The 27,626-nt window shown below is 40.6% G+C and overlaps 2 protein-coding genes across 3 annotated transcripts in view; both read left to right on the top strand.

The window, feature by feature from the left end:
- Positions 1-16,512, top strand: part of ZMYM6 (zinc finger MYM-type containing 6) — a 30,016-nt gene extending 13,504 nt beyond the window's left edge. For both annotated transcript variants that reach the window (XM_016218107.2, XM_016218098.2), the window contains 6 exons: positions 656-828; positions 3,167-3,314; positions 4,520-4,660; positions 5,098-5,135; positions 12,707-12,851; positions 14,558-16,512. In XM_016218107.2, the coding sequence (XP_016073593.2) occupies positions 656-828; positions 3,167-3,314; positions 4,520-4,660; positions 5,098-5,135; positions 12,707-12,851; positions 14,558-16,386 (2,474 nt within the window). In that variant the 3' untranslated portion in view covers positions 16,387-16,512. The remainder of the gene's footprint in view (positions 1-655; positions 829-3,166; positions 3,315-4,519; positions 4,661-5,097; positions 5,136-12,706; positions 12,852-14,557) is intronic.
- Positions 16,513-18,888: 2,376 nt separating this feature from the next.
- On the top strand, positions 18,889-22,070 carry TMEM35B (transmembrane protein 35B). The gene is made up of 3 exons (XM_087820834.1): positions 18,889-18,996; positions 20,337-20,517; positions 21,495-22,070. The coding sequence occupies exons 1-3, from the start codon at positions 18,889-18,891 to the stop codon at positions 21,662-21,664; spliced, it is 459 nt and encodes a 152-aa protein (XP_087676960.1). The 3' UTR covers positions 21,665-22,070.
- Positions 22,071-27,626: the final 5,556 nt, after the last annotated feature.

Raw genomic sequence — 27,626 nt, 5'->3', positions numbered from 1 at the left:
TTAGATTCAGTTGTCGATAGATACGTATTTATTGCCATCTTATTGTTCATATTTTTGTTTTTTTCCTTCTTAAAGAAGACCCTTTAACATTTCATGTAATATTGGTTTGGTGGTGATGAACTCCTTTAGCTTTTTCTTGTCTGGGAAGCTCTTTGTCCTTTGATTCTAGATGATAGGTTTGCTAGGTAAAGTAATCTTTGTTGTAGGTCCTTGCTTTTCATCACTTTGAATATTTTTTGCCACTCCCTTCTGGCCTGCAAAGTTTCTGTTGTGAAATCAGCTGACATATATAGTTAGATAAGTGGTATTAATATAGAGTACAGAAAATCCCTTCATAAGTTTAGCTATGACTTCAGAGATCTTTTTGTTCTTGCACCCATTTGTGAAGAGAGTACTCAAGCAGTTACGGCTTCCTGGCTTAAGAAACTTGTATACCTCTGAATATAGATGGCCTAATATTTAGAGTATATGTAAAAGGTGATAGGAGTTTGTTTTGTGAATATAGACACTATTCTTTAACCTAGAGGCAAATAATTGTGTCCCTTATTTAGAAATTAACTTAAAGTTGGCATCTAAGGCTGTAGAGACTCAACTTTACCTCCTTCAAGTTAATGTAAATTTGATGTTTCTTCCTTTCATCCTTTTTGGCTCTCAGTTTGCAAATACCTCTCTGCCCGTGACTTTGGAGAACGATGGGGAAACTACTGTAGGATGTGCAGTTATTGTTCCCAGACATCCCCTAATTTGGTAGAAAACCGATTGGAGGGCAAGTTAGAAGAGTTCTGTTGTGAAGACTGCATGTCCAAATTTACAGTTCTGTTTTATCAGGTAAATATAATATAACTCTTTGGCTTTCTAAAGTTTGTAAAAATTATTTTCTATTTAAAATATGTTCAGATTATGTGAATAAAATTTTGTGTTTAGAACTGGGTAAAATAAACTATGAGTTCCTAAAGCAAAATTCAGTTGATTATAAACTTGAAATCTTTGGGGTAAAGAGAATAGAATTTTTGGAGGCTTTGTTGTCATTCGAGGATATGTTCCTTTTAAATTTTGCTTTCTTATAGGGCACATTGACTTTAGTTATAACTTTGAGATTTTTTAAGTTAGAACTTTACATCGTTAAGTTGCCTTAAGCCTCTTGTACAGAAGGTTACTCTGAGGAATTTGAATTCAGACTTTGTTCTCATTTCATAGATCAAATGACTATGACTGACCTCCTTACCTACCTCCTTTTAAAAAAATTACTTTTTTGAAAGGTTAACAATGAAAGTTGCAGTTAATTGAAGCACTAACACATGCCCAGTGCTTCATAAGTGTTATTTCATTTAATCCTCAGCAGACTCCCAAGAGGTAGGTATACTATTGCCAGTTTATAAATAAGGAAAAAGAGCCAGTAACGTGTCTTTAAAGAAGCTGGTGAATGACAGTTAGCACCTGTAACACTCCAGGGAAATCACCTGTTTATTTGTCTCCCTCAAAATACAGTCTCCTTGAGGGGAGGTATGTCTTTTTCATAATTGTGTGACTGGGACCTATCTCAGTGCTTAAGACAAAGGATAGCTCATTAGATATTTGTTAAGTGAATCAAGTCTTTATTCTTCCTGCTGCAATATGCTGCCTCTTAATCTTTTAAAAATAGAACCTATCTTTAGATTCCTTCATTGGTAATTTTGAAAACAGGAGATCAACTTTTTTTTTTTTTTTTAATGTTTTTGTTGATTTCAACGAGAGGGAGAGAAACATCAGTGATGAGATAGTGTTTCATCAGCTGCCTCCTGCACACACCTGACTGGGGATCAAGCGCAAAACCTGGGCATGTGCCCTGACCAGGAATTAAACCTCGATCTCCTGGATCATAGGTTGATGCTCAACCTCTGAGCCACGTTGGCTAGGCAGGAGATCAACTTTTATAGTCTCTTGATTGAGGGTAGCTATATGAAACTATTAAGAATATATATTTTTAACCACAATATGTATTTTTTATTTTTCAATTGCAGTTTACATTTAATATTATTTTGTATTAGTTTCAGATGTATGGCGTAGTGGTTAGACAATCATACACTTTACAAAGTATTCCCCTGATATTTCAAGTATTCACCTGGCACAATACATAATTATTACAGTATTACTGACTATATTCCCTATGCTGTACTTTACATCCCCATAACTCTTTTGTAACTACCATTTTGTACTTCTTAATCCCTTTGCCTTTTTTTAGCCTTTCCCCCTCCCCTCTGGCTGCCATCAGTTTGTTCTATCTATGTGTCTGTTTCAGTTTTATTAGTTTGTTTATTCTGTTCTTTAAATTCCACATATAAGTGAAACCATATGGTACTTGTCTTTCTCTGACTGACTTATTTCACTTAGCCTAATACTCTCTAGGTCCTCCATGCTATCGCAAATGGTAAGATTTTTTCCTTTTCATGGCCGAGTAATATTCCATTGTATGTATGTACCACAGCTTTTTATCCACTTGTCTGTTGATGGGCACTTGGGTTGCTCCATATCTTGGCTATTGTAAATAACGCTGCAGTAAACATAAGGGTGCATATATTCTTTCAAATTAGTATTTTGGGTTTCTTCGGATAAATGCTCAGAAGTGGAATCACTGGATCATAAGGCAGTTCCATTTTTAATTTTTTAAGGTAACTCCATACTGTTTTCCACAGTGGCTGCACCAATCCGCATTCCCACCAATAGTGCATGATGGTTTCCTTTTCTCTGTGTCCTCGCCAACACTTGTTATTTGTTGATTTATTGATGATAGCCATTCTGACATGTGTGAGATATGTGAGGTGATATCTTATTGTGGTTTTAATTTGCATTTCTTGGGTGATTAGTGATATTGAGCATCTTATATGTCTATTGACCATCTGTATGTCCTCTTTGGAGAAGTGTCTACTCAGGTCTTCTGCCCATTTTTAAATTGGATTGTTTTTGTTGTTGTTGAGTTGTTTGAGCTCTTTACAAATTTTGGATATTAACCCCTTATTGGATATATCATCGGAGAATAACCACAATATTTTAAGGTAGAAATCTTACATTTTGTGAACTCAACTGACTCATATATCATGTTTTCATAGTGCCTTCCAGTTTTATAATAATGTTATCTTTCCATTATTTTATAGTTTTAAGCCTATCCTATCTTACATTTTTTTCTCAGATGGCCAAGTGTGATGCTTGTAAACGACAGGGTAAGCTAAGTGAGTCCATAAAATGGCGAGGAAACATCAAACATTTCTGTAATCTATTTTGTGTCTTGGCGTTTTGTCATCAGCAAATTACAAATGACCCTCTTTCACAAAGAAAAGGTAAAATTAAGCTTGGCTAATGGGATTTTTATGTTAGTGCTAGGATATACTATCAGCATACACAATTGTAAATAATATAATAAAAAAAAAACTTTACTGGATGCAGATAGCTTGAATTTCCTTAAATTTTCCTGTATGACTCCTTAAAGATTGCCCTTGAAGGAAAATTAATCCTGATACTTTTTGCTATTGTAATCTAACACACCAAGAATAATAAATGTAGAAGCACTAATTTTATAGTAAATTAGATTTGATTGCTTTTGATTGAATTTATCTGTACATAAGTAACTAACACTAAGGGATATATTCTGTTCCATTAATAAACTTGAAATAAAAATGGAAAATTGGGACAAACAAAAAGAGAGATACAAATATGTTAATATAGTTGCTGTGACACGTAAGATTTGATCCAGAGCTTGCTTGTAGCCAAGGAAAAAAGAACAACCCATTAATTATATCAAAAAATAAAGTAGACCAGTTCTTCATGGGTAGCAAAGTTTTTCTTAGCTAAGAATAAAATAATTTTGCAAGTAGGACAGCTAATGTGGTCAAAATATCCAGATGAATAGATAGATATGTGGCATGTTTTTAAAGTAGTTCCCTGAAGTAGGACTTCTCTGACTCAGATGAAAAACATTTGATATTCTGTTCTCTGATCAAAGCCTGGAGTGCTGCTGAATTGACAGAACCCATGTGCTTTGGCTCCTTACAGTGTGGCTCTTGTCTACTTTTGCAGTCTTATTAATCATCACCTTAATCCAGATATGCCTTGTGCTAATCTTTTATGTTATCATCCCTTCCCTGAGGTTAGTTAGGTGGTAGAATTTTCATTCTTTGTAGTTGGTTAAGAAAACCAGTGTTCTATGTGGATGGACAGCTATGTCACCAACTTATAAAAATTGTCATGTTAAATTTTTATTTGAAGCAAGATGGGTGTAGGAGTTTTAATAGTCACTAATAGAAAGGCCCAGCTAACCCTGAAGCTAATAGCTATATTTTTACCTGTTAAATATCATTTGAAGTTTATAATTTTAGAGAATCAGCCTCTCTTTAAGTCCTAATGAACACTAATCTGACCAGAATCACCCAACCCAACATTATACAGTTAGATACTTGCATTGCATCTTGAACATTTAGTTGTCAAACAGGGTTTGTGTGTGTGACCCTTTTGTTTATACTAGGTCTTACCTTTTTATTTTAATCAGTGATTATTGCTAAGCCACCAACTGCTTCAATGGAGCTCCCTTCCGCAAGGACAAACACAACACCAGTTATAACCAGTGTGGTGTCATTAGCAAAAGTACCTCCTGCCCAGCCCACAGGGAACACAAACAGTGTTTTAAAAGGTATGCTTGGTGTAAAGACATTTGTTTAGACTGTGGAAATGAGTGTTGTTTAGTATGCAAAGCTGTTATTGTACTATTTACATTTATATGAGGAAACATGCTCCTCTGTCTTGGGGGAATAGGTAGCAAGCAGGGTGGAATGGAATGGATAGGGAAGGAAATGGTATGTATAGTTTATTGTTTTAAGAACCCAAATTATTTAATATAGCTGCCTTTACCCCCAGAGAGTCTATCTAATAGAGTAGATGGGACTGCAGCCCAGGAATCCTTACCTTACCAAGGACCCTAGGTGATACTGAGGCCGGGTTTTCTTGGATTATTTTTAAGAAATTCTGGACTAGATTCTAGATCACCTTAGTAAGAGGAAAGTAACTTCTTGGTTTTAGTGTTCTTTATGTTCTGGGGATAATAATAATGTATGTTTTAATTTATAACAGGTGCAGTTACTAAAGAGGCAGCAAAGATCATTGAAGATGTAAGTTTTATTGTTAATATTTGCCTGATAATGCCATTTTATTTTCATTTTGGATATAGCCTTCTAATATATATATCTGAGTACATTTCTGTTTGCAGCTTAGTCTTTAAAAAATTGGAGTAATATATTATGCATTAACTTTTGTTTTCAAATCTTAAAATTACATTATTAATAAGAATGCATTCCTGATTTATTTGATTATTTGTGTCTGGTTCCTTAATTTCTTTAAATACTTGTTAATTCCATCTGGCTGCTTATTCTTCTCTTTTACTGCATTCAAGTAATTTTTTTTAGACTAGAAAGTCTAAAAGACTTGCCAAAATTAAAAACATTTTTTTTTAAAGAAATGCATAATTTCAAATCTGGCAGGCTGAAAGGTTACAAACTGTGTCATTATTGTCCTGTATCAGCATCACTGTAGCAGGAAAACAAAATTCCTATCATTCATTATCAAGATCATATGAACCTAATGTCGTAGGTCTTAGGTTAATGTTTTGGTGACTCTTAACATTTGACTCTTAACATCTCAAATGCTCTCTTAACATTTGCTCTTGATACAGTTAAAAATAATTTTTTATATCAAATAACAATGTCATTCAGGTACATTAAGTGGTAGTGTTAGTGTGCCCAGAATTTAATAAATTTGGAACAGAAGTTAAATGTGATAAAACTCTGTGAAGAAGGCCAGACAACTGCTGCCATATCTCATTCTGTTAATTTAGGAAAGTGCATACTGCCGAATATTAGAGATAATGCTAAAAAACCCAAAGCATCATTAAAGCAGGTCCACCCTTTAGTTCACAAAATTATCTTATAACCAGGCAAGATAATGGAATAAGTGGATAAAATTCTGGCAACATACCTCTAAGATCAGTGCTGACATAATGAACTCCTAAGGCCAAGCTATCGTCTATGCTAAGGCATGAAGTATTTTTGATGATTTGAAAGGATGTGACAGTGAGGCAAAAAAGGTTTACTATAAGTCATAACTGGCTTTCCAATTTTAAAGGCCACCAAGGTATTAAGAATATAAACATGAGCCCAGCCAGTGTGGCTCAGTGGTTGAGCATCAGCCCATGAACCAAGAGGTTGCCAGTTCGGTTCATGATCAAGGCACATGCCCAGGTTGTTGGCTTGATCCCCAGTAGGGGGCGTGCAGGAAGAAGCTGATTGATGTTTCTCATCGATGTCTCTCTCTCTCCCTGTCCTTTTCTCTCTGTCTAAAAATCAATAAAAACATATTTTAAAACACCAATAAAAATATGAGCAGGCAAGCTATATCTGCTAACTCCAAATCTTTCAGAACATTTCAGCTTTACCCTAATTTAAAGAGGCTTTAACTTGGAAGACAGCGTAATCCCTACTAATAAAGAATCTCTGAAAGTGGTAAAGAAGGTAAATTTGTGCAGGGTTGATGAAGGGGTGTTGAAATTTTACTTGGGTTGTTCCCCATGAATTAATAAAGGAAGACTTGCTAGAATTAGAAAAACAAAGGTCCCGTGGATTTGGGTCTTGGGTGGAGGGCAGGTGGAGAGCTGTCAGCTGTATTTCAGCAACAGTTGCTACTTTTGAAGAAGATGATTCAAATGTGGATTGCTGCTCCATGGTAGCAAGGCAAAAGGTAGATAGCGTGTCAGCATAGCAAGAAATCCACAATGAAAGGTGTAGGGGGAAGGAAAAGAGGGTATGGGGGAATGGTGGTGATGGAAGGAGACTTGACTTGGGGTGGTGAGCACACAGTACAATATACAGATGATGTATATAGAACTGTACACCTGAAACCTATATAATTTTATTAACTAATGTCAGCCCAATAAATTCAATAAAAAGTTTAAAAAAAAGAAAGAAATCCACAAGGAAAAAAATGAGAGAAAATACAAACCACATTAGATTCATTCTTTAGCAGAAGTCTTTCAGGGAATCAGACCACCCTTCACCATAATAGAGAGAAAGCTTGTCCTACTTTGATATCTGTTAACTTTCCCATTATTTGCATTGTTGGAAGATGCTAATGATAACTTTCACTTAATTACTTTCAGCCAGTATACTGCATTAGGACTCATTAAATTAACTTTGTAGTTGTATATTATATACTATATATTAAATTATATTTTAAAATCACATGATTAATAAATCACTGTTATAGAATTAATAATTTTATTATTAACCATATCATTATAGAATTAAAGTATTTTATATTAATAACTATTCTTAGTATGTATTATGAAAATATTCTATATTGATTGAAGGCTTATGTGCTCTGAGAAGGCAGCCCTCCTCTACTTGATCTGTATGGGACAGTTAGTCTTGAATTGTGTTAGTTGTGAGTTATTTAGGGTTTTCAGGGACATAGCCCTCATATTAAATGTGACTGCTGTATACAGGGTGGGGCAAAAGTAGGCTTACAGTTGTTTGTATGGAAAGTCAGACAGTAATTAATTAATAATACAAGAATAAATTCTGTGTTTGGTGTACTCACAACTGTAAACCTACTTTTTCCCCACCCTGTATATGTTTTCCCTATGTGGAATCCTTCTGTAGTTCACTTTAACCAGTCATTTAAACTGTGTTACGGAATAGCTCTGATTAATATTTTCAGTTTGGTCAAAAAAAGAATAATAACAAATAGTGTAGTACTCTGATTTTTTTAAAAAAATGGTAGTTTTAGAATTTTTTCTTTGTTTCTGTGGGACTTTAGTGTGAATTTCTTTCAGGTTATTTAAATGGTCTCAGTAAGATACAGGAAAGTACAAAGAAGAAAATCCACAAAGGTCAGCAGACTTTTTGTATAAAGGTCTAGATAGTAAATATTTTAAACTTCGCAGGCCATACGTCTCTGTTTCAGCTCTTCACCTCTGCTTCCTAGGTAACTCATACAGTCCTGTGGTTTTAAACAGCACCTAGATGGTGGCCAATTCCAGTTTTATTTCTTTTGCTCTGACCTCTGGGTTCCAGATTCATGTATCCAACTGCCTACTGGACATTTAGATGATTAATTACCTTAGGTGATTAATAGCTCTCTCAATCAATATGTCTAAGGCAGGACCCTTTTATTCCTCCCAGACGTCCTCTCCAGTGTTCCTTACTGGCTGCCTCCTTAGTTTTGGCCACCATCATCTTTCTTCTGGATTATTGCAGTGATCTAAATCAGTTTGTGTGGCTCCACTGCTTAGTCACCTTCAGTGAAATTCTGAAAAAGAAGAATAAAGGTGAGGGAAAAGCTAGTTTCCAAAATTACAGGAAAATGACAAATTTTATAAAGCTCTACATAGTTAAAAAAACTGATACTGAAGCCGTGAATAGATGATCAGACTCAGTAGAAAGAAAGTCTAGAAATAGATCAAAATATATATGGGAATTTACAAATAATAAAATTGGCATTTCAGATCAGTAGAAAAAATCTAGATTATTCAATAAATAGAATTGTGACAACGCAGTAGATATGGGAAAAAAGTAACAGTTGGGTTTCTGCCACACAAGTTAAACCAAAATGAAAACCAGATGGAGAAAAGACTTAAATGTAAAAAAATACTAAAAGTACTAGGAAAACATATAGGAAAGAATTTTAATGCAAAAATGGGGAAAGTCTAAATATTCCACAAAAACCCAGAAGCCATAAAACATTTGTTAGGGAAATTCAACTACATTTCAAAGTCGAAAGGCAAATGAAAAAAATGAAAAGATTGCAATTCATGTTATTAAAGGCTAGTTTTTTCTTTTTATATGTAAAGAGCCTTATGAATCATTAAAAAGACCCTTTTTCCATTGGTAGAATGGGCAGAAGTATGATTATAGACTTGGGAATAAAAAATAGTTCTTAGAAATATGCAAAGATATTCAACTTTAAAATTAGAGAAATGCCAGTTCGAACTACAGTTTTATCAGATTGGCAAAGAAAAGTATGATGGATAGCACTGTTATGGCATTTTTACATATTGCCAATAGCAGTTGGTAAAACCGCTACAGAGGGCAATTTAGTTAAAACTTGTTAAAATGTAAATAGCATTTTACTCAGGAACTCAACTTTTAGGAATTTATCCTTCAGATATATTTTCACACACTTAGGAAATGAAGGATGTGCACGGATAATAATTGCAGCATTGTTCATAGTAACGAAAACTTGAAAACAACCTAATTATTTTACCAGTGATCAGGGCCACTGTGGATTCATTCTGAGTTATTGTATTAGTTAGAAAAAAAATAGCCCTACGTGGGTAGAGCCTGAAATGCACCCCTCTCCAATCGCACACTTAGTCACATGGCCTAGCAAGTGGAGTCCCCTGCACAAGCATACACAGTGGCTCTGTTGGGACTATAGTTAAATATGTTATATCCATACAGTGGAATACCATGCAGTTAAAAAAGAATGAGGCAGCTCTATATGTACAGACATAGAGCAGTCTTACCTGTGAGTGAAAAAAAGATGTAAAATTGTATAGCATGCTGCCATTTCTATTTAAATAACAGACAAAACACATGCCTGTACATATATATAGAACATCTCTGGAAGGCAGCCAAGAAATAGATAATGGTGGTGCCTCTGTGGAGAACTGAATAACTGAGGGAGAATTTGAAGAGGGAGAATTCTTTTTTTATTGTTTACTATTTGAATTTTGAGTTTTATGTCACATGTTACATTACCCGTTAAAAAAATATGCATAGCCCGGTCGGGCATGGCTCAGCGGTTGAGCGTCGACCTAGGATCCAGGCGATCGGGGTTCGATTCCTGGTCAGGGCACATGCCCAGTTGCGGGCTCGATCAATGACTCTCTCATCATTGATGTTTCTATCTCTCCCCCTCTCCTTTCCTCTCTCTGAAATCAATAAAGATATATTTTAAAAATATATATATATATATATATGCATAGAATTTTTTAAAGAGATGAAGGAAAACTAGGCAAAGGATATGAATAGACAGTTCACAGAAGAGGAAATACAAATAATGCTTAACCATGAAAAATACCTGACGACACCATTATTAGATAATTTTTCACTTAACTGAGAAATAGCAAAAAGTTTGATAATGTGTTGACTAGAGCAGTGATTTTCAGTTGTCGTGTCCTGGCACACTGGTGTGTGCAGGGATTTTTCAAACATGCAGTACATAGCTGTTTAGTCAGGGGCACTGACCTCCTTTCCCTCAGGTTGTCAAATAAGAAAATGACAACAGCCAGCAGAACAATAGCTGTCCGGTGTGAATGAATCAAAATTTTTTTGTTAGATCGGCAAAAAATAGAGTTTTTGGTATGCCACAGAATTTTAGTAATTAGTTTATGTGTGCCGTGAGATGAAAAAGGCTGGAAATCGCTGGGCTAGAGTGCTAGGAAAGAGGCTCACGTGCATTGCCGAAGGTGGTTTAATTTGATTGACTTCTATGGAAAGCAGTTTGGCGATACCATCATAATTAAAGTCTGTCACATACAGATTTTAATATATTTTTGACCCACCAAATAGCACTTGTAAGACCTTATTATATAGATATAATAGCACATGTAGAATTAATTTATGTGTAAGGATATTTATTACAGCATTGTTTATAACAGCAAAAGATTTGTAACATTTAAATGTACAGCAGCAGAGACCCTTCAGATTCCCCGACGTACATTCAGTGTATAAAAGCCCTTAGGAGGCAACTTTATACAAAGTTATGTAAATACACTTCCAAGATAGCTTGCTAAATGACCGTGCAAGGTGCAGAACCTTACTAATAATATGACCGCTTGTATTCAGGAGCAACTTATTAATTCCATAGACCAGCGATTTTCAACCTTTCTCATTTCATGGCACACATAAATTAATTACTAAAATTCTGCAGCACACTGAAAAATACATTTTTTGCTGATCTGACAAAAAATAGGTATAATTTTTATTCATTCACATCAGACAGTTATTGTCATGCTGGCTGTTGTCATTCAACAATGGCTGTTTTATTCAACAGTCTAAGGGAAAAGAGGTCAGTACCCCGGACTAAATAGTCAGGTATTGTATGTTTTAAAAATTCCTGTGGCACACTGCTTAAAAATCGCTGACATAGACCATCTCTGGAAGAATGTATAAGAAATTGAGAGGAGTGGTTGTGTTCAAGGTAGAATCTGGATAGATGGCAGACAAGCATGGAAAACTTACTTTTTATGCATACACTTTTATACCTTTAGAATTACTGCATAACTCAAAATTATTGCATCTATTATCTATTTTAAAAGTAAATTTAAATATAACCTCCAGTGGCTGTTGATCGCACTTAGAACACAGCCCTAATTCTTTTTTTAAACTTAGACCTTCCAGATCCTATACAATTTGGCTTCTGCCTACCTCTCCAAATGTATCATTCTAGCCCCTGCTTACTTATTTCAGCCTTGTTCTTCTTGATATTCCTAAAGCAGGCCAAGCTCTTTTCCCCCTTCACTGATTTTGCGCCTACAATCCCTTTGCACCTACAATAGAATCCTCTGACCATAGGCCTTTGCGAGGCTTGCTCTTTTGAATATTCAAGTCTCTGCTCAAATGTTTACTCCAAAATTACCCTTCCTCCACACATTCACTCTCCACTCCCTTACCCTGCTTTCTTTTGTAGCACTTATCATTACCTATGTATTATATATTTTACTTGTTTATCATCCGGGCCTCCCTCTAGAATGTAAGGCCTGTGAGAGCAAGACTTTGTCTTGTTTTCTGCTATATCCTCAGGGTTTAGAACAGTGCCTGGCTTGTCGTAAACATTCAGTAAATATTAACTGAATGAAAAAACATGTTTTAAGTACATTCTCCCACTCTGTTGCTTATCCTTCAACTTTGGTTTTTTGTTTTTTTTTAAATCCTCACGGATTTTTTAAAAAATTTTTTTTTGGTTTAAAATATTACAGATGTCCCTAAGGATGTGTTTTTATTGACTTTAGAGAGAGAAAGGGAGAGGGAGAGAGAGAGAAACATTGATTGGTTGCCTCCTGACCGCACCCTTACCGGGGATGCAACCTGCAACTTGGGTATGTGCCCTGAACGGGAATTATACCCATGACCTTTCAGTACAGGATGATGTTCCAGCCAACTGAGCCACACTGGTCAGGGCTCAGCTTTGTTTTATAAAGACCTTTGCAAAAAAATTCAACATAGTCAAGTATGTCAGTCTTTTCTGCTTTGTTTTTAACTCTCATGTTTTATTTAAGAATACTTGCTTCCTGTTCTGGTCATTTGGAAGTTCTCCAGTGATTTAAAAATTAGTGTTTTTCATGTTGAGGTTGTTAATTGATATGGGATATATTTTTGCATTGGTCTGAGGTCGGATCTAATTTTTCTGAATAGTCAGTTGTCCTAATCTGCAAAGATCGTTTTCATTGTTTTGATTGTACTTATTATAGGGAGAGTAATTTTAAAAATCAGTAAATAGAACTAATACTGATTAGAATAATTAGGAATCAGTGTCAGTTTTCCACAGTGACTTCTTTATTGCAGTCACTCTTTTAGAGGAATTATATTTCTCTTGACATATGCCACCTTTCAGTTGATAGCAATTATTGCCAGTGATAAGATACTAAAATAATCCCTCTTTGGCTTCTGAATTTGTTTTTAACTAGGGAAGTACACCGACAGATGCCATGAAACTTCTTTCTTCCCAGCCTTCCAGGCTTTTAAAGAACAAAGCATTATTGTGCAAGCCCGTCACACAGACCAAGGCCATCTCTTGCAAACCACATATACAACACAAGGAATGTCAGACAGGTATGTGTCCTTGTGCTTTCCACATGTAGAAAGTTTGTTTTCTGGGTTTTTGTTTGTTTGTTTGTTTTTAAGAAAAGGAAAAAAGTCATTGACAATTTCTTAAATGTGAAAATATTTCATTAATTCTTGGACCATATACTTTGAACATGTAATTTATTCCTTTTATAATTATTGTCATTTACACTAGTAACTACTAAATTGAATCCATATGTACACAAAACATTAGGTGTAGACAAACATCGCCTACATGTGTACACTGCTGCTTTTCAAATGTATAGATAAGCTATTATAATTACTAAATATAGATTTTTTAAAAGCATTAGTGATTTAACCTTAGTTTCTTTTTTTTTTTTAACCACCATGAGTTGATTTGTCAGTTACTAACAGTGTAACTATATGTCCGAGGTGTTGGAGATCAGGAAAATTATTTGAATTCATACTTGAAAAGGCTGTAAACTGTTGCTCCAATCCATGTTACAGCTTTTAATCCCACTAACCTTATATTTCAATTACTTTCATACCTCTGCCCAAAGCAGTTTTTGATTTTTGTTTTTAATGATAATTTTACTTCATTGAGTATAATATATTTAAAAACTTAGTCTGTCAAAAAATAATCATGAGATTTTATGAAGGGTGCCTTTCTTTTGGTAGGAGTTGAGAATCCCATTTTCCTTCCTCGGTAAATTTGATTGCTCTATATTTCTGTTAAGTGATGCACTCTGTGTACATGAATTAATATTACATACACATTCACATGTGGAAGGTAGTGAAGGATCTGTGGATATCTAAATGTGTGGGTATGTGTGTGCTTATGCATTTAAAAAGTTTTCTTTATTAAATATTGGGTTGTTTCCTATATACTGTTGTAAATTACATTTTTATTTGAATAGCATCAGAAACCATTCTATGTGAATATAAATTTAAATATACATTGAGATTCTTAACAGATGTGTATAGATTCCAGTGTATATAACATATCCATTTCCCTAAGGTTAGACAGATTACTTCTTTTTTTAATAGTATAAACAATGTTAAGCTGTATAAATGGATCTTTGTACACTTGTCTAATTTTATCCTTAGGATAAATTCTAAGGAGTGGAATTACAGGTTCAAAAGCTATCCTAGAGTTTTGATATATGTTGTAAAATTGCCCTCCTGAAAAGTTACATCAATTTATTCTCCAACCATCAGTATTTTGAGAGCATTCATTCTCTGCACCCTCACTAACACTGAGCATTAAAACTAATAATTAACCCTCCCCCCAACTTTAATTTGAAAAATTTTGAAAATTCAGGAAGATTGAAAATACAGCACAGTGAATGTCAATATACCCTTCATCTAGATTCACCAAATGTTAACTTTTTGCAACATTTGTTTTCTTTTTCCCCCTCAACTTTTTAAAGTGAAGTAATTAATTCTTAATATATTGATATATTCTGTGGACTTCAGCCCTAATTTCAGTAATTCTATTGAATATATAGCATTGCTCATACAGCTTACAGTTTTACTTTAGTCACTTACCAACCTTTGGACAAAGGAGAAATTCTGTTTTCAATGGCATCATGGAAGTATTATGGATTGTGTTTAAACTTTAGTATATTTCTTTGATAAATAGTAAAAAAGTATATATTTTAAATGTGTGTGGGGAAAACATAAATAACATAGCTTATTCTTGAAAATAACAGAGGCTCAAATATTTCATTCAGATTTACCTATGCCTAATGGGAAAAGTGATGTGGAACTTCATTCTCCACCTGCAAAGAAAACAAAAATAGGTTTTTTCCAGACTTATGATGCAGAATATTTAAAAGTTGGTTTTATTATCTATCCGGGATCAAAAGAAAGTTTACCAAGGCCACAGTGTGTCATTTGTGGAGAAATCTTACCTGCTGAAAACATGAAGCCAGCAAATCTTTCTCATCATTTAAAGACAAAGCATTCAGAATTAGAAAACAAACCAGTAGATTTTTTTGAACAAAAATCTCTTGAAATGGAATGTCAGAACAGTTCTTTTAAAAAGTGTTTACTAGTTGAAAAGTCACTTGTGAAAGCTTCTTATTTAATTGCTTTCCAAATTGCTGCCAGCAAGAAGCCATTCTCCATTGCTGAAGAGTTAATTAAACCATATTTAGTAGAAATGTGTTCAGAAGTTTTGGGTTCAAGTGCTGCAGACAAAATGAAAACCATCCCTCTTTCTAATAATACAATTGGACACAGGATTGATGAACTGTCTGCAGACATTGAAGATCAGCTGATTCAAAAAGTCAGGGACTCAAAGTGGTTTGCCCTTCAGATAGATGAGTCTTCAGAAATCTCCAACATCACCCTTCTTTTGTGCTATATTCGTTTCATTGATAATGATTGTAGTGATATAAAAGAAGAATTATTATGTTGTATTGAAATGCCTTCTCAAGTAACTGGTTTTGAACTATTTGAACGAATAAATAAATATATTCATAGTAAATCTCTGAATTGGAAACATTGTGTTGGTTTCTGTACAGATGGGGCTGCAAGCATGACTGGCAGGTATTCTGATTTAAGGGCAAAAATTCAAGAAGTTGCCATGAATACACTGGCATTTACACATTGTTTTATTCACCGTGAACATTTAGCAGCAGAAAAGTTGTCTCCATGCTTACATGAAATTCTCTTGCAGTCAGCGCAAATTTTAAGTTTTATAAAGAGCAATGCTTTGAATTCACGTATGTTAACAATTTTGTGTGAAGAGATGGGGTCCGAGAATGTGAATTTACCACTTCCTGCTGAAGTACGATGGATATCGAGAGGGAGAATTTTAACAAGATTATTTGAATTACGACATGAAATTGAAATTTTTTTAAATCAAAAGCATTCAGATTTGGCCAAGCATTTTCTTGATGAAGAATGGGTTGCAAGGCTGGCCTATTTATCAGATATCTTTTCACTTGTAAATGAACTAAATTTAAGTCTCCAAGGAACTATGACTACGCTTTTTAATTTGTATAATAAAATGGATGTATTTAAGGAAAAGTTGAAAACGTGGTTGAAGCGTACACAAGAGAATGATTATGACATGTTCCCTTCATTTTCCGAATTCTCAAACTTATCTAGCTTAAATATGAGAAGCACTGCAAGTGTTGTCTTTCAGCACCTGGAAGGACTTTCTCAAATGTTCAATGACTGTTATCCACCAGAAGACCTGCGTTCTGGAAATTTGTGGATAATTAACCCTTTTATGAATCACCAAAATAGTAATCTCAAGGACTTTGAAGAAGAAAAACTCACACAGTTATCTTCGGATTTAGGTTTACAATCGGTATTTAAATCAATGTCTGTAACCCAGTTTTGGATAAAAGCAAAGACAAGTTACCCAGAACTCCATGAAAGGGCAATGAAATTTTTATTGCCTTTTTCAAACATTTATTTATGTGATGCTACATTTTCAGCTTTGACTGAGTCAAAACAAAGAAATCTGTTGGTTTCTGGCCCTGCCCTAAGACTTGCAGTCACATCTTTAATTCCAAGGATAGAAAAATTAGTAAAGGAGAAAGAATAGTAAATGTATATATTGCTTATCAAATTCTATAATTTTGTGTTAAATTTTGTATGGGATAAGTATCCTAAAATATAATTTCCTAATGTGATTGTGTGTTTTCAGTGATTAAATGTTTTAATAACTTTTCTCTTTTTGTTGAGGAATTTAATCATTATACATTTATACATAATTGTATATCATTTTAAGAGCCCAAGGTAGAGAATTTAGCTATTTTATTGGTTGATCAAATAATTTAGATTAGTGATAAAGATGTAGGTAATGAAAGGTCCAATTTATAATGTAATAAAAAGCACACCTGGATGTTGAAACTGCTTGGCCTTTAGAAGCATGTGGGACATGTTAGTCTTTAGCCACCCTGCCTCCTATTATAGCAGGTTGTGGGTAGGTAGAAAAAAAGATCTAAGGAGCTTGGCTAACAGGAAATGAAAGCAGCAGGAGAGTTTGAGACCCCTGTAGGGGGCCTCTCTGGCCCACTAGACCAGGGTTTGGCAAACCTTTTTCATAAAGGGCCAGATATTGAATAGTTCAGGCTTTGCAGGCCACTGATGGCAACTACAGTACTCAGTTCTGTGGTTGCAGCTTAAAAGCAACTGTAGACAATACACAGACAAATAAGTGTGGCTGTGTTTCAATAAAACTTTATTTATGAACATTGAAATATGAATTCATGTAAATTTCCTGTATCATGAAAGCTGCCTTTAAAAATTTTATTATTAAAACTGGTAAACATTGTTAGCTGGGGGAAGAAGAGGGAGTAAAAACCAAAACAAAACAGACAAATTTGGTCCAGTTTGCCCATCCAGATCTAGACAGATTTCCAGTTAAGATCAGATGGGCCAGCTGTGAAAGCCTGTCTTCCCACAGCTGTAAGTATTAACAGCAAAGGCACCAAATGTTAGACTTCGGTCCTTTAGTTAGGCTAAGAAAAGAATTCAGAGCCAAGGAACTCAAATACAAATGAAAGTTTATTTAGAAAGTCACGGGGTAAACGAAGTGAGCCAGCTAGGCTGTGTGGACTCTGGAGGCAAGTTACAGAGGCAAAAGAAGCGCCCTTGGAGTTTGAGAGAAAGGCAAAGAAAACTGGCCTGGGGAAGACCTGGGGCGGGGGTGGAAGTGGGGTGGGGTGGGCAAGGGCAAGTGAGTGAGAGACTGAACCCTGAGTCCTTTGCCTTGAGGATTTTTATCTGGAGGGTCTTGGGAAAGGATCTCAATAGAGTATCAGCTTTTCCAAGTGTGTCTCCTCAGGGTTGTAGTCTCCACTGATTGGCGCCAGAGCAGGGATCATCAGGCATCGAAGTTGGTCCTGCTGTCAGCCCATGGTGTTGCCCTGCTTGGCCTTGCTGCTTTTCTGGGCCTGGAGCTGAAACAACTGAGGTCTAGATGTTATCTATAGTTTGACCAAAACACTGTCTCTGTGGTCAACAGACCCAAGGCTTTGTTCCTAAGATGATTTCATTTGGATCAGACCCTTATTGTCCTGAGGGCTTAATGCTTAAGGGAGTGGTGTTGCAAGGGAGTCACATGAGGCTATATTCCGGCCCCCTGGTTCCTCTAAGGAAGTATATACCACAGGATTAGGGACATTGGGATGGGAGGAAAGGTCAGGGGAGGGTCCGGACTGCATGGCCATTGATAGAAAGGTCAGGGGGTCTAAACCAGGTGACCAGAGATATGCTAGGGGAGGAAAGGTCACCCTGGGGGCAAGGTCCCACCTTACAGTTGTCCACTGCTAGGCATGCAGGGCTTTCCCCCATGGTGACCTTCTGTACCTGGCCTATCTATCATTCCTACTCTGCTCACTCCTGTCTTAACTGCCTCCTGTATCACAAGTATCTGAATTTTCAAACATCTTTTAACTCTTAATTTCAGTTGAGAGAAACTAGAGAAAAAAATGTTTCAGGCAAAGATACAAAAGAACAATTTATTTTATAATGACTATTGATTTATCACTAATAATTTAATAAATTAGGCTAATTTGCAAATAACTTTGAGCTCATGCATGTGCCAGGCATTGTGCTAGGCCTCTTACAGACTCAGGAGGACCGATGCAGCGTTATCCCAGTTTACAGAAGCAGATACTGAGGCCCGCCGAGGTTAGGGGACAGCTCAGGTCTCAGAGCTCGGGTGGCGCAGGCGGGCAGGTATGAAGCCCTGGTCTTCTGGTTCTAACGGAGCTGTTCTGCAGGCCACGTCGATACCCATGTTGGCCTCCACTCTGTCCCTACTGACTGGGAGACAAGATTTCCCCCCCTAAATTCAGTGGGGTCCATTTAGTCACTTAAGAGCCAGTGGGCCTCAGTGACCCCATCTGAGACAAACGCCATGTCTGTCCATCCCCCCACCCGTACTGGGGCAAAAGAGGGTGGCAACACCCCTGAAGAGGAGGAGAGAGAGCCGGGCCAGCGCGCTCCGGCGGCCGGGGCGGGAGGAAGCGAACCCGAGGCGGGGCGGGCTTTCGGCCGGTGCGCCCGCCCTCCCCGAGGGCCCCGCGCGGCCATGGCCATGGCGCTTCTGCTCGCCGCTCTGCGCGTCCTGCTGGGCGGCTTCTTCGCGCTCACGGGGGCGGCCAAGCTCTCGGAGCAGATCTCGGCTCCCACATCGCAGCAGATGGTGAGCGGCGTGGCGTGGGCCGCGGGCGGAGGGGCCCCAGCGGTTACCCCGGCGCGCCCCGGGCGCCCCGCCCCGCTCCGCTCCCGCCTGCCGTCGGGCTAGCGCTAGAGCTGGGGGAAGAGCTCCAGGCCCTTAACTTGGATGCGGATGCCTTCCTGGGGAGTTTCCGTGGTCGGAAGGGGTCGGGAAGGCCTCTTCCCGCTGAGCATTGGTGGCCTAGGCAAATCTGGAGCCGCGGGACTGCTCCGGCTGTGGGGGAGAAAGATGGGGTGGAAAAGGGGCACAGCACCTTCCCTGCTCCCTCCCCCTCCTTCCTTGGCTTGAGTTCTTGGGAGCTTCTTGAGGCAGGGGTTTATTACTCCCCATTTGGCAGGGTAGGAAACCTGCCCTGAAGGTGAAGTGTGTGTTGTAAAGGTGACACAGCTAGTCAGGAAGTAGGACCCAAACTACACACGGTCTTAACTTGGAATCCAGAGAGCCCCTTTCTGGAGAATGGAGCCAGAGAGGGAGGCCTGGAAGTCGCCCCTAGGCTTTCTGTCTAGTTCTAGACTGGGGAAAGCTCTGGTGTTCTTACGCCCACCAATCCTGCACACCTCTCAAACAAGCCAGACTTGGAGACCCCTGCCAGCTCCCTCTCCCAGGCCTGGATTCTTCTCTTCTTTCCTGGCTTAAGGTGGTGGGTTTGGGCAAGGCCATCCCCAGAGCCAGGCAGCTTAGAGCTTCCTCCTTGTGTTGCCCAGGAGGGGAGGTAGAGCTGAGGTGAAGGAGCAGGAAAAGGCAGCCGCCGGAGATCTGGATGAAATTGTCATTTGGCCCAGGTCGGAGCCTGACTCAGCAAGATGAGTCATTTTGAGCCCCCTCAACTCCCCTTGTGTCTACTGCAGTGGGATCGGGGCACCAGCATACGATGTAGAAAGTGGAATCTGTTTAATGAGCAACAGTCTGCCCTTTCATCGGTCTCCCAACTCCGAATATTCCCTGCATAGTACTTGAAGAGAGGCCAGGCCAGGCATAAAGAGAAGCTGTGGATGGAGCTCCCAGGGCCTTGCACCCTCTTACTGGAATTTGGGGCTGGTGAGAGTCCACTGAGAAAACCAGTCCATCTCTGCATCACCATCCAGCCCTTCTGAAACCATGAAGCCTGTTTATTGATTCCAGAGCTCAGCCCCCCCCCCCCCCAGGGAAGCTCTCTCCTTTCCAGGCTGACCTCAGCCCTGGACCTGATGTACAGTAGTAGCTCCTTTGATGGGGGAGTTGACGTAGGCACCAAGTGCCCCTGTGGAGAGCCTGGGCAGTGGACCCTTGGTGAGTGGCTGACAGGCATTTCTTGCCACCCCTAGAAAGCCCTGTTCGTGCAGTTTGCTGAGGTGTTCCCGTTGAAGGTGTTCGGCTACCAGCCAGATCCCGTGAGCTACCAAGTGGCTGTAGGCTGGCTGGAACTGCTGGCTGGGTTGCTGCTGGCCCTGGGCCCACCGCTGCTGCAAGAGATTAGTAACTTTCTTTTGATCGTGCTCATGATGGGTAAGGGGGGTCCACCTGAGCAGGGGAAAGGAGGACTTCTTGGGGCGGGTGATGGGGAGACCTGGCTGTTCCTCCGTTCCCCTTTACTGTTGCCACCCTCTTTTTCTCTGGAACCAGGAACACTTCCTGCTGTGCTGCAGTGTCCATGGTGTTCAGACTAGGACAGGTGCTTTTCAAACTTAATATATTGTAACACTATTTAATGTCAACTGTACCTTCTACCTCATCAATTCTATTGGTTGCCTGGTATTTCATAAGGATGTGTTATAATGTAACCCAAAAGCCTCTACTGCTCTCCCCATCCCACCCCTGAGATGAGTGGATAGAGTAGCAGCTGCCACTTGACCTATGTGTCTGGCAATTGGGAACGAAGAAGCTAAGCCCCCTGAATAGAAAGGCAGAGAATTTCCCTGGGGCAAGAAGTCCTGGAGGGCACCCCTCATAGCAGCAGCTCTGCCCACAGGACTGCTGATGTACAGGGACAGCTGCTGCTTCAAAGGCCAGACGTCTTCAGGCTCTTCTGTACCCGCTGGCCTTGTATCGCCATTGCTGCCACCACTCCCACCCTTCCCCCAGGCTTTCTTTCTGTATCTGGAGCTTCCCTCATTTTCAGATCTTTCCTTCACTTCCACCACCAACCCTCTGGGCCTTTTTCCCTCCAACAGGATTAAGAAAAGAATAGGTACAGGGAGGATTTGTTTCAAAATGCCTATCTAGCCACCTCCCTGCCCTATTTGTCTGGATTGTCCCTGTTTCTTTCTTGCTCTCTGAGAGGGGTTACATTAGTTCAAAAAGCTTCTGATTCCTGGTCCTGTTTTCTCTGGGAGGCCAGGGAGACAAGTGCACCTGGTTTTGGGTATGTAGGAGGGGATACTTAATGGAAGGACTTGAACTGGAGTGGGTCAGCCTAGGCTGGAGAGCCCTGAGCTCTCCTGGGTGTCCCCAGGGAGCCTCAGAGACCTGACTTTCCATTCCAGGGTCCATCTTCACTTTGGTGTCTCTGAAAGAGTCACTGGACACCTGCATCCCGGCTGTCGTCTGCCTGATGCTCCTGGTGCTGCTGGATATCTGCCAGTTCTTAGTCAAAACTGAGAAGGTGGTCAGACCCACTAGGAAGAAGATTCCAAGTACAGTCAAGGGATCCTGAGAGTAGCATGCCTCTTGCCTCTCTGTGCCATGTCACTGTCACAGCAGGAACACGGAGGGACACAGAATCTATCACCTTGTTACCAATACAGTCCATCCAGGGTCAAAACACGGCCAGTGTTGAAATAGACATCTTGTCTACCTGGCCCTGCTTTCTCCTTTAGATATCTGTTCTTTTTTGACTTTTACTAGCATTCCTCGTATCACATGAAAATAGAAAATAAGCAGAAAAGACATTTAAATCTCCCCAAATTTTAATGCCCCCAAAATAACTATTTTCAATTCCTTTGTGTAACTGTACCTTTCAACTTTTTCGTATGCCTTTATACAGATTTTTAAAAATGAACATGAGACCATATGTGCTATTTCACTATCTGACTTTTTAAAGCTGATATACTGTAACAGCATTCCATGTCTGTTTTACCTTGTTGGTGTTAATGGCTGTGTAGTGCTCCATTGTAAGGATGTATTGTAATGTTTTTACTCAGGCCCCCACCGAGGAACATTTGGATTGTTCCAAATTTTTTGCTATTGTAAACCTCACAGTAAATCACCTTCGCATACTTATTTTCTTTCCCTAGAAGTGAAGGTGCTGGTTCAAAAGGCATGCATGTTTTTAAGGTTTTTATTGCTTACACATTGAGTGTGGCCGAGTACAGTGCCTGCTTCTGCCTGCTCCCTTTTGAGCCACATGGAGTATTCCCTCCTATTTCTTTTTATCTTGGGCACTTTAGATTTGCAAAGCTAATACAGGTGGGCATTGAGTTATTATTTTACAGGACCTGAACTGCCAGCCTCTGGTGGTGAGGTGGGGCACTCAGTGCAGTGCTGCTCAGACACCTATGTGGAGGCAGGGGACAGTCAACTCCAAGGGATGCTGCCTGTTAAAGCAGTGCCGGAAGCCTGGGATGAATCCCAGAGGCCCCAGGGATGCAGAAAGATGTGTGTGTGTGTGTGGCAATTCTCAAGGAAAAGTGACCATGTTGGCCAGCGTGGTTCAGTTGGTTGAGTGTTGCCCCATGCACCAGGAGGTCGCTGGTTTGATTCCCGGTCAGGGCACAGGCCCAGGTTTCGGGCTCACTCCCCAGTAGAGGGTGTGCAGGAGGCCGCCAATCGATGTTTCTCTCTCATCGATGTTTCTATTTGTCTCCCTCTGCCTTCCTCTCCCCAAAATCAGTAAAAACATATATTTTTTAAAAAGTAACCATGTTAGGGTACCTTCTGTCACATTACCAACCATCTTCACCATACACACACATACAAAAATATAAATATCTACTGTATTAGTACATATATATGTAGTAGTATACACACACTACATATATAGAGTATCAAAACAATAAGGAAGCTTTCACTCACATAAGAGGTCCAGAAATAACATAGCTTCAGTTTCAGTGTTGGGTAGTTTGGCTGCCTTATGATGACATTAAAGATTGACGTTTTTTCCAACTCTTTGCTCTGCTGTTTTCAATCTATTGGCTTCTGTCCTCAGGGTTGCAGAATAGTTGCAGCAGCTCCAGAGTGCACATTTGCACATAACATCCAAAGGTGGAAAGAAAGAGGAAAGCTCTCTTAGCAGACCCCTAGATTTCCCCTCACATCCCACTGGTCAGAACTATGTCACGTTTTCATTCCTGGGCCAAATTACTAGCAAGGAGAACGGACTTCCCACGATGGACTTAAATTAGTTAAGATTTACCAGAGTGGTCAGCAAGGGAGGGGGTAGAAAATGGTTTCTGCCACTTACTAGCTTATTTGCAGAATATGTTTAATAATGGTAAATACTTCATAGAGTTGCTGTGGGGATTTGGTGGGTTAAAGTGCTTACAGTAGTGCCTAGCACATAATAAGTGTTCAGTAAATGCTATTATGAAATCCTGTTTTTTTCTACAGATGAGGAAATGGATTCAGAAAGCTTAAGTGCCAGTGTGTCAGATCTGAAACTAGAGTTAAAGCCTGATTGACTCCAGAACACACAATTTCCACTGCACCAGCTGCCGAAGTTGGAAGTGGGCAGGCATGGCACCCCTGCCCTCTTCAACTGGAGGGTACTCAGGGTGATCTGTCCAATGTGATTAAGTCTGCCTTGCTTTCTAGAATTGTCCCTCTGCATGCAAAATTTAAGCCCATGAAAGTAGGGCCTGGAGCCCCTAGAATCCTGGCCTCTTACTGTCTCCACTCTTCCAGGATGCCACAGCCAGGCTGTCTCCGGCCAGGACTTTGAGTATAACCTCTCAGCTGGCATAGGCTTGAGGGTTCCTGTTTACAAAGCTTGACCTGTAAGCTGATTAGTTGCTACAGGGCCCGCTCAGCAGCTGAGGAGAAGGCAGGGTTCTAGAGGAATGGGTTGGGCATCTGGTGTGGAGGAGCAGTTGAGATTCACAGCAGCAGGAGTATCTTGAGCTATAGAAATGGCTCCTCAGCCCAAGGAAAAGCCAGGTTCTGGGAAATGCGCCCCCCAAACAGCTGAAACCTAGGCCAGGTAAGCACATGACATTCAGCTGCCAGGGCCTCCTTATACTTTTCTACCTCCCTCCCTGTGCCCTCTTGACCTGCAATGACACTCCCCTTGGAGCCCTGGCTGTACCCTACAAACCCAGCTCACAGCTGCCACAGGTAGGCCCCAGCTCCTCCAGCTGTTGGGCCCAATCTTCATGCCATGTCCTGGGATTACTCAGGAGGTTCTGGGATGTGCGGGTGGAAGTGGATTCTGTTCTGTCTCAGTTCCTTAAAGCCAGGTCCCCAAGGCCCCAGAGAGAGGTAAGAGAGGACTGATCTAGTAGGATGGCAAAGGGGGAGGTTCAGGGTGGGCATTTGGGGACTAGAGCCATGGTAGGCAGAGCTGAGAGGGAGGGCAAGAAAGGAATGCACTCGCTCAGGGTCCCACAAAGGACTGGAGCCTGAGAGGTTCAAAGGCAAAAGCATACATTTTGGTATTAGAGGAACAGAGTTTTGGGACACCGTAGGAGTTCATCTGTGTCCAAAATAGGAACAGAACATTGGCTTGTGCACTTACCCACGTTGGGGAGGGAAGAGGAATGTGCCTAGGTATCTGTGTTGTTTTGTTTGCTTGGGGTGCTGTGTCTAACACTGTGTGCCTGTGTGGGTGTAGTTATCTGTGTGCTGCCTAGAGGGAAGGCAGCTAATGGTTATGAAGTATCTCCCCGGTGTCAGCCACAGCACTCAGAGTTTTACTTATGTTTTCTCATAATCCTCCCAACAACACTGTGAGGTAGGTATTTTAATCTCCATTTTACAGCAGAGAAGACAGGCTCCGTGAAGCTGAGTAATTTGCCCAAGGTCACATGGCAAATAAATGTGCATCTCTAGAATCTGCTTGATTCCAGGGCCTGTGCTTTTTGCTTTGCTGTCCAGTGTTTTGAGTCAGATCCAGGACTAATTTGTGGTCAAAAGGCAGTGGGGTAGGGAACAGGCTGGAAGGCCTGAGAGTTGTGAAATCTTTTCAGCTCTGGCCAGGGTACCCCAGGCAAGCCCCAGGAGAGGACCTTCACCAAGGCAAGTCCGAGGTCACTATACTGAGGCCTGTCCCCTGGGTCAGTGCATCCCAAGACCAGTCCTCTATCCGTGCCCTGCTGGCTCCCGCTCTGATCTGGATGGCCTGGGCTCTTTCTGGGAAGAGTTCTCTCTATTCCTGCTTGTTTCATTGCAACTTCCAGGTGGCTCAGCCTTACCCGGACTGACTGCACATGCCTGTGCCCCCACAGATCTGAACCGTGCTCCCTGTGTGAGGGGCACCTCCACCCTCCCAGTCACCAGGTTGGAAATTTCCAAGCTATCTGGGACATCTGCCTCTTTATTTCCCACAGCTTGTCAACAAGCCCACTCAACTTCAAATAACTCTGGAGTCCATCCCCTCCTCTCCATCCCCGCTGGGCGGAGGCTGAGCTCATCCTCACCCCCTCTCACGTGGATTTTCCTGCTTCTAGTGTCTCCTCCCGGCAAGGACCGAGGAAGAGGGGATCAGGGTTGGAGGGAGTGATAAGCCTCTGCAGTGACCTCTCTTCCTTTCCCTAGCCCAAGATCTGAGCTGAGTAGCAGTGTTGGGGACCTGGGTGTTGGCAGCTGCAGCGTCCCTGGGATGACCCTGCTCCCTTCATCGTGGTCTGCAACGGGGTGCTGGGGCTTCTGTTCATCTTTGCCCTCTGCCTGGCGCCCTACCACCTGCTGCTGGTGCGTTGGGTGGCTGGGCAGGAGGGCGTCATGGGTGGCAGCAGCCGCCTTCATTCCTGACGTCACACACACCCTCAGCCTGGTGCTGCTGAGGCCCAACAGCTACCCGGACCTGCTGATCTGCTTCTCCGAGCACCGCTTCCTCTAGGACTGCTGGGCACTGAGCTGCTGCCTGGGGTGAGGGGAGCGAGGGGGGGGGTAGGCGGCCTCCTTGGCCACCTCCTAGAGAGACCTTGGCCTGCTTCACCCCAGCCACCGTCCCAGTGGCACGTTTGGCTGGAGAAAGCTCTTTGGAAGGACCTAGATAGATTCCAGTTCGGATGCAACCACATATACTAGCCCCGTAGCTGTGGAGTATGGGGATAGAGCATTCTTTGGAACACGAGTGTTCCCTAGATTTTGCCAGCTTTTGGATACCAGAAAAAACAACAACATTAAAAAAATATCTTAGGGTAAAACCCAAGTCCTTAAAATGGCCTGCAAGGTTCTGCCTGATCTGGCTCCTGCCTCCCACCCGGCCTCAACCTCTTCCACTCCTGCCCCCTCCACGGGTTTGGTCACCTGTCAGCCCCTGGAACAGGCCCGATTCCTGACCTCCAGGGTCTTCGCACCTGACTGCCAGGAATGGTGTCCCGTGCTCTCCTTCACTGAGCTAATGCTCTTTGTTAGATTCCATTGCTCTTCCTGCTATTGGCCGGGACTGGGATCCACCAGACCTGCCGCCTTTTGCTTTGGCTGAGCTGGGACTCCGTCACTGGGTGCAAAACCCTGCCAATGGCTCTGGCCACCAGTGCTTTCCCTGTTAATGTGTTGGTGACTCAGGAATTGGCTTCAAGTGGGGAAGGGAACCACTCCTCTCCTCAGCCATGTTACTGGGGACCCCACAGCAGGACTGCTTGGGTCTCAAGGAATCAGAGCTTAATGAATGAGAGCAGCACCTTCACGTTGCCAAGTTGACTGGAAGGGTCCACCAATCAGCTACCATGTCTTACTGACTTCCAGGTCCCATTGCTGAATTTGCCTGCCGATGATAAACTTGATAGATTCCCTCTTTTCTTTTTGATAAATTACCTTTCATTGGTCTCTTATTCCTTCTTTATTTTTTTCCTTTACATTTTAAAAGTAATGCACGTTCATGAAAATAAATTCAAAGCAGTAGGAAAAAAATGTAAAATAGAAAATGAAAATTCCCAGCAGTAGCCACTCTTCACAGTTTATGTGTCTTTCCAGATGTTTTCTATTCTAGTACAAACATATGTATAGTCAATGTTCTTCAGAAATTCACAAATGGGGTAGTATTACAAGGCTTTTCTGCACTTTTCTCACATCTCTCTCTTACATATAAATATCTACCTCATTCTTTTCAACAGATGCAGAGTATTTATTTTCCTGAATTGGCCCCCTGTTGATGGGCATTTGTTTCTATTGTTTCACTGTGGCAAACGATGATGCAATGAATGTTCCTGTCCACAAACCTTTGCATACTTGAAAATCTGTAGAATAAATTCCTGGCAATGAAATTGCTGTGTCAAGGAGTGTGCGTGCATGCTTAAGTTGTTTAATTACATCACCAAATTGCCTCCAAAAATGCTACACTGATTACACACCCATCAACAGCATGTAATGGTTTCTGTTCTACACCTCCTCACCAGGACTGGGTATTGTCATCTGCCTCCTTCTTGAATCTAGACTCCTGTCTGCAATCCAACTGTGAGCAAGGTTAATTTGTTTGATTTTCCTAGAAGGCGTCTCAGTCGCCTCCATCTCTGTTT

This window comes from Miniopterus natalensis, chromosome 9, assembly GCF_054644295.1.
Source record: "Miniopterus natalensis isolate mMinNat1 chromosome 9, mMinNat1.hap1, whole genome shotgun sequence".
NCBI lineage: Eukaryota > Metazoa > Chordata > Mammalia > Chiroptera > Miniopteridae > Miniopterus > Miniopterus natalensis.
The sequence above is the reverse complement of the archived record's forward strand: the minus strand, read 5'-3'. Positions and strand labels throughout refer to the sequence as shown.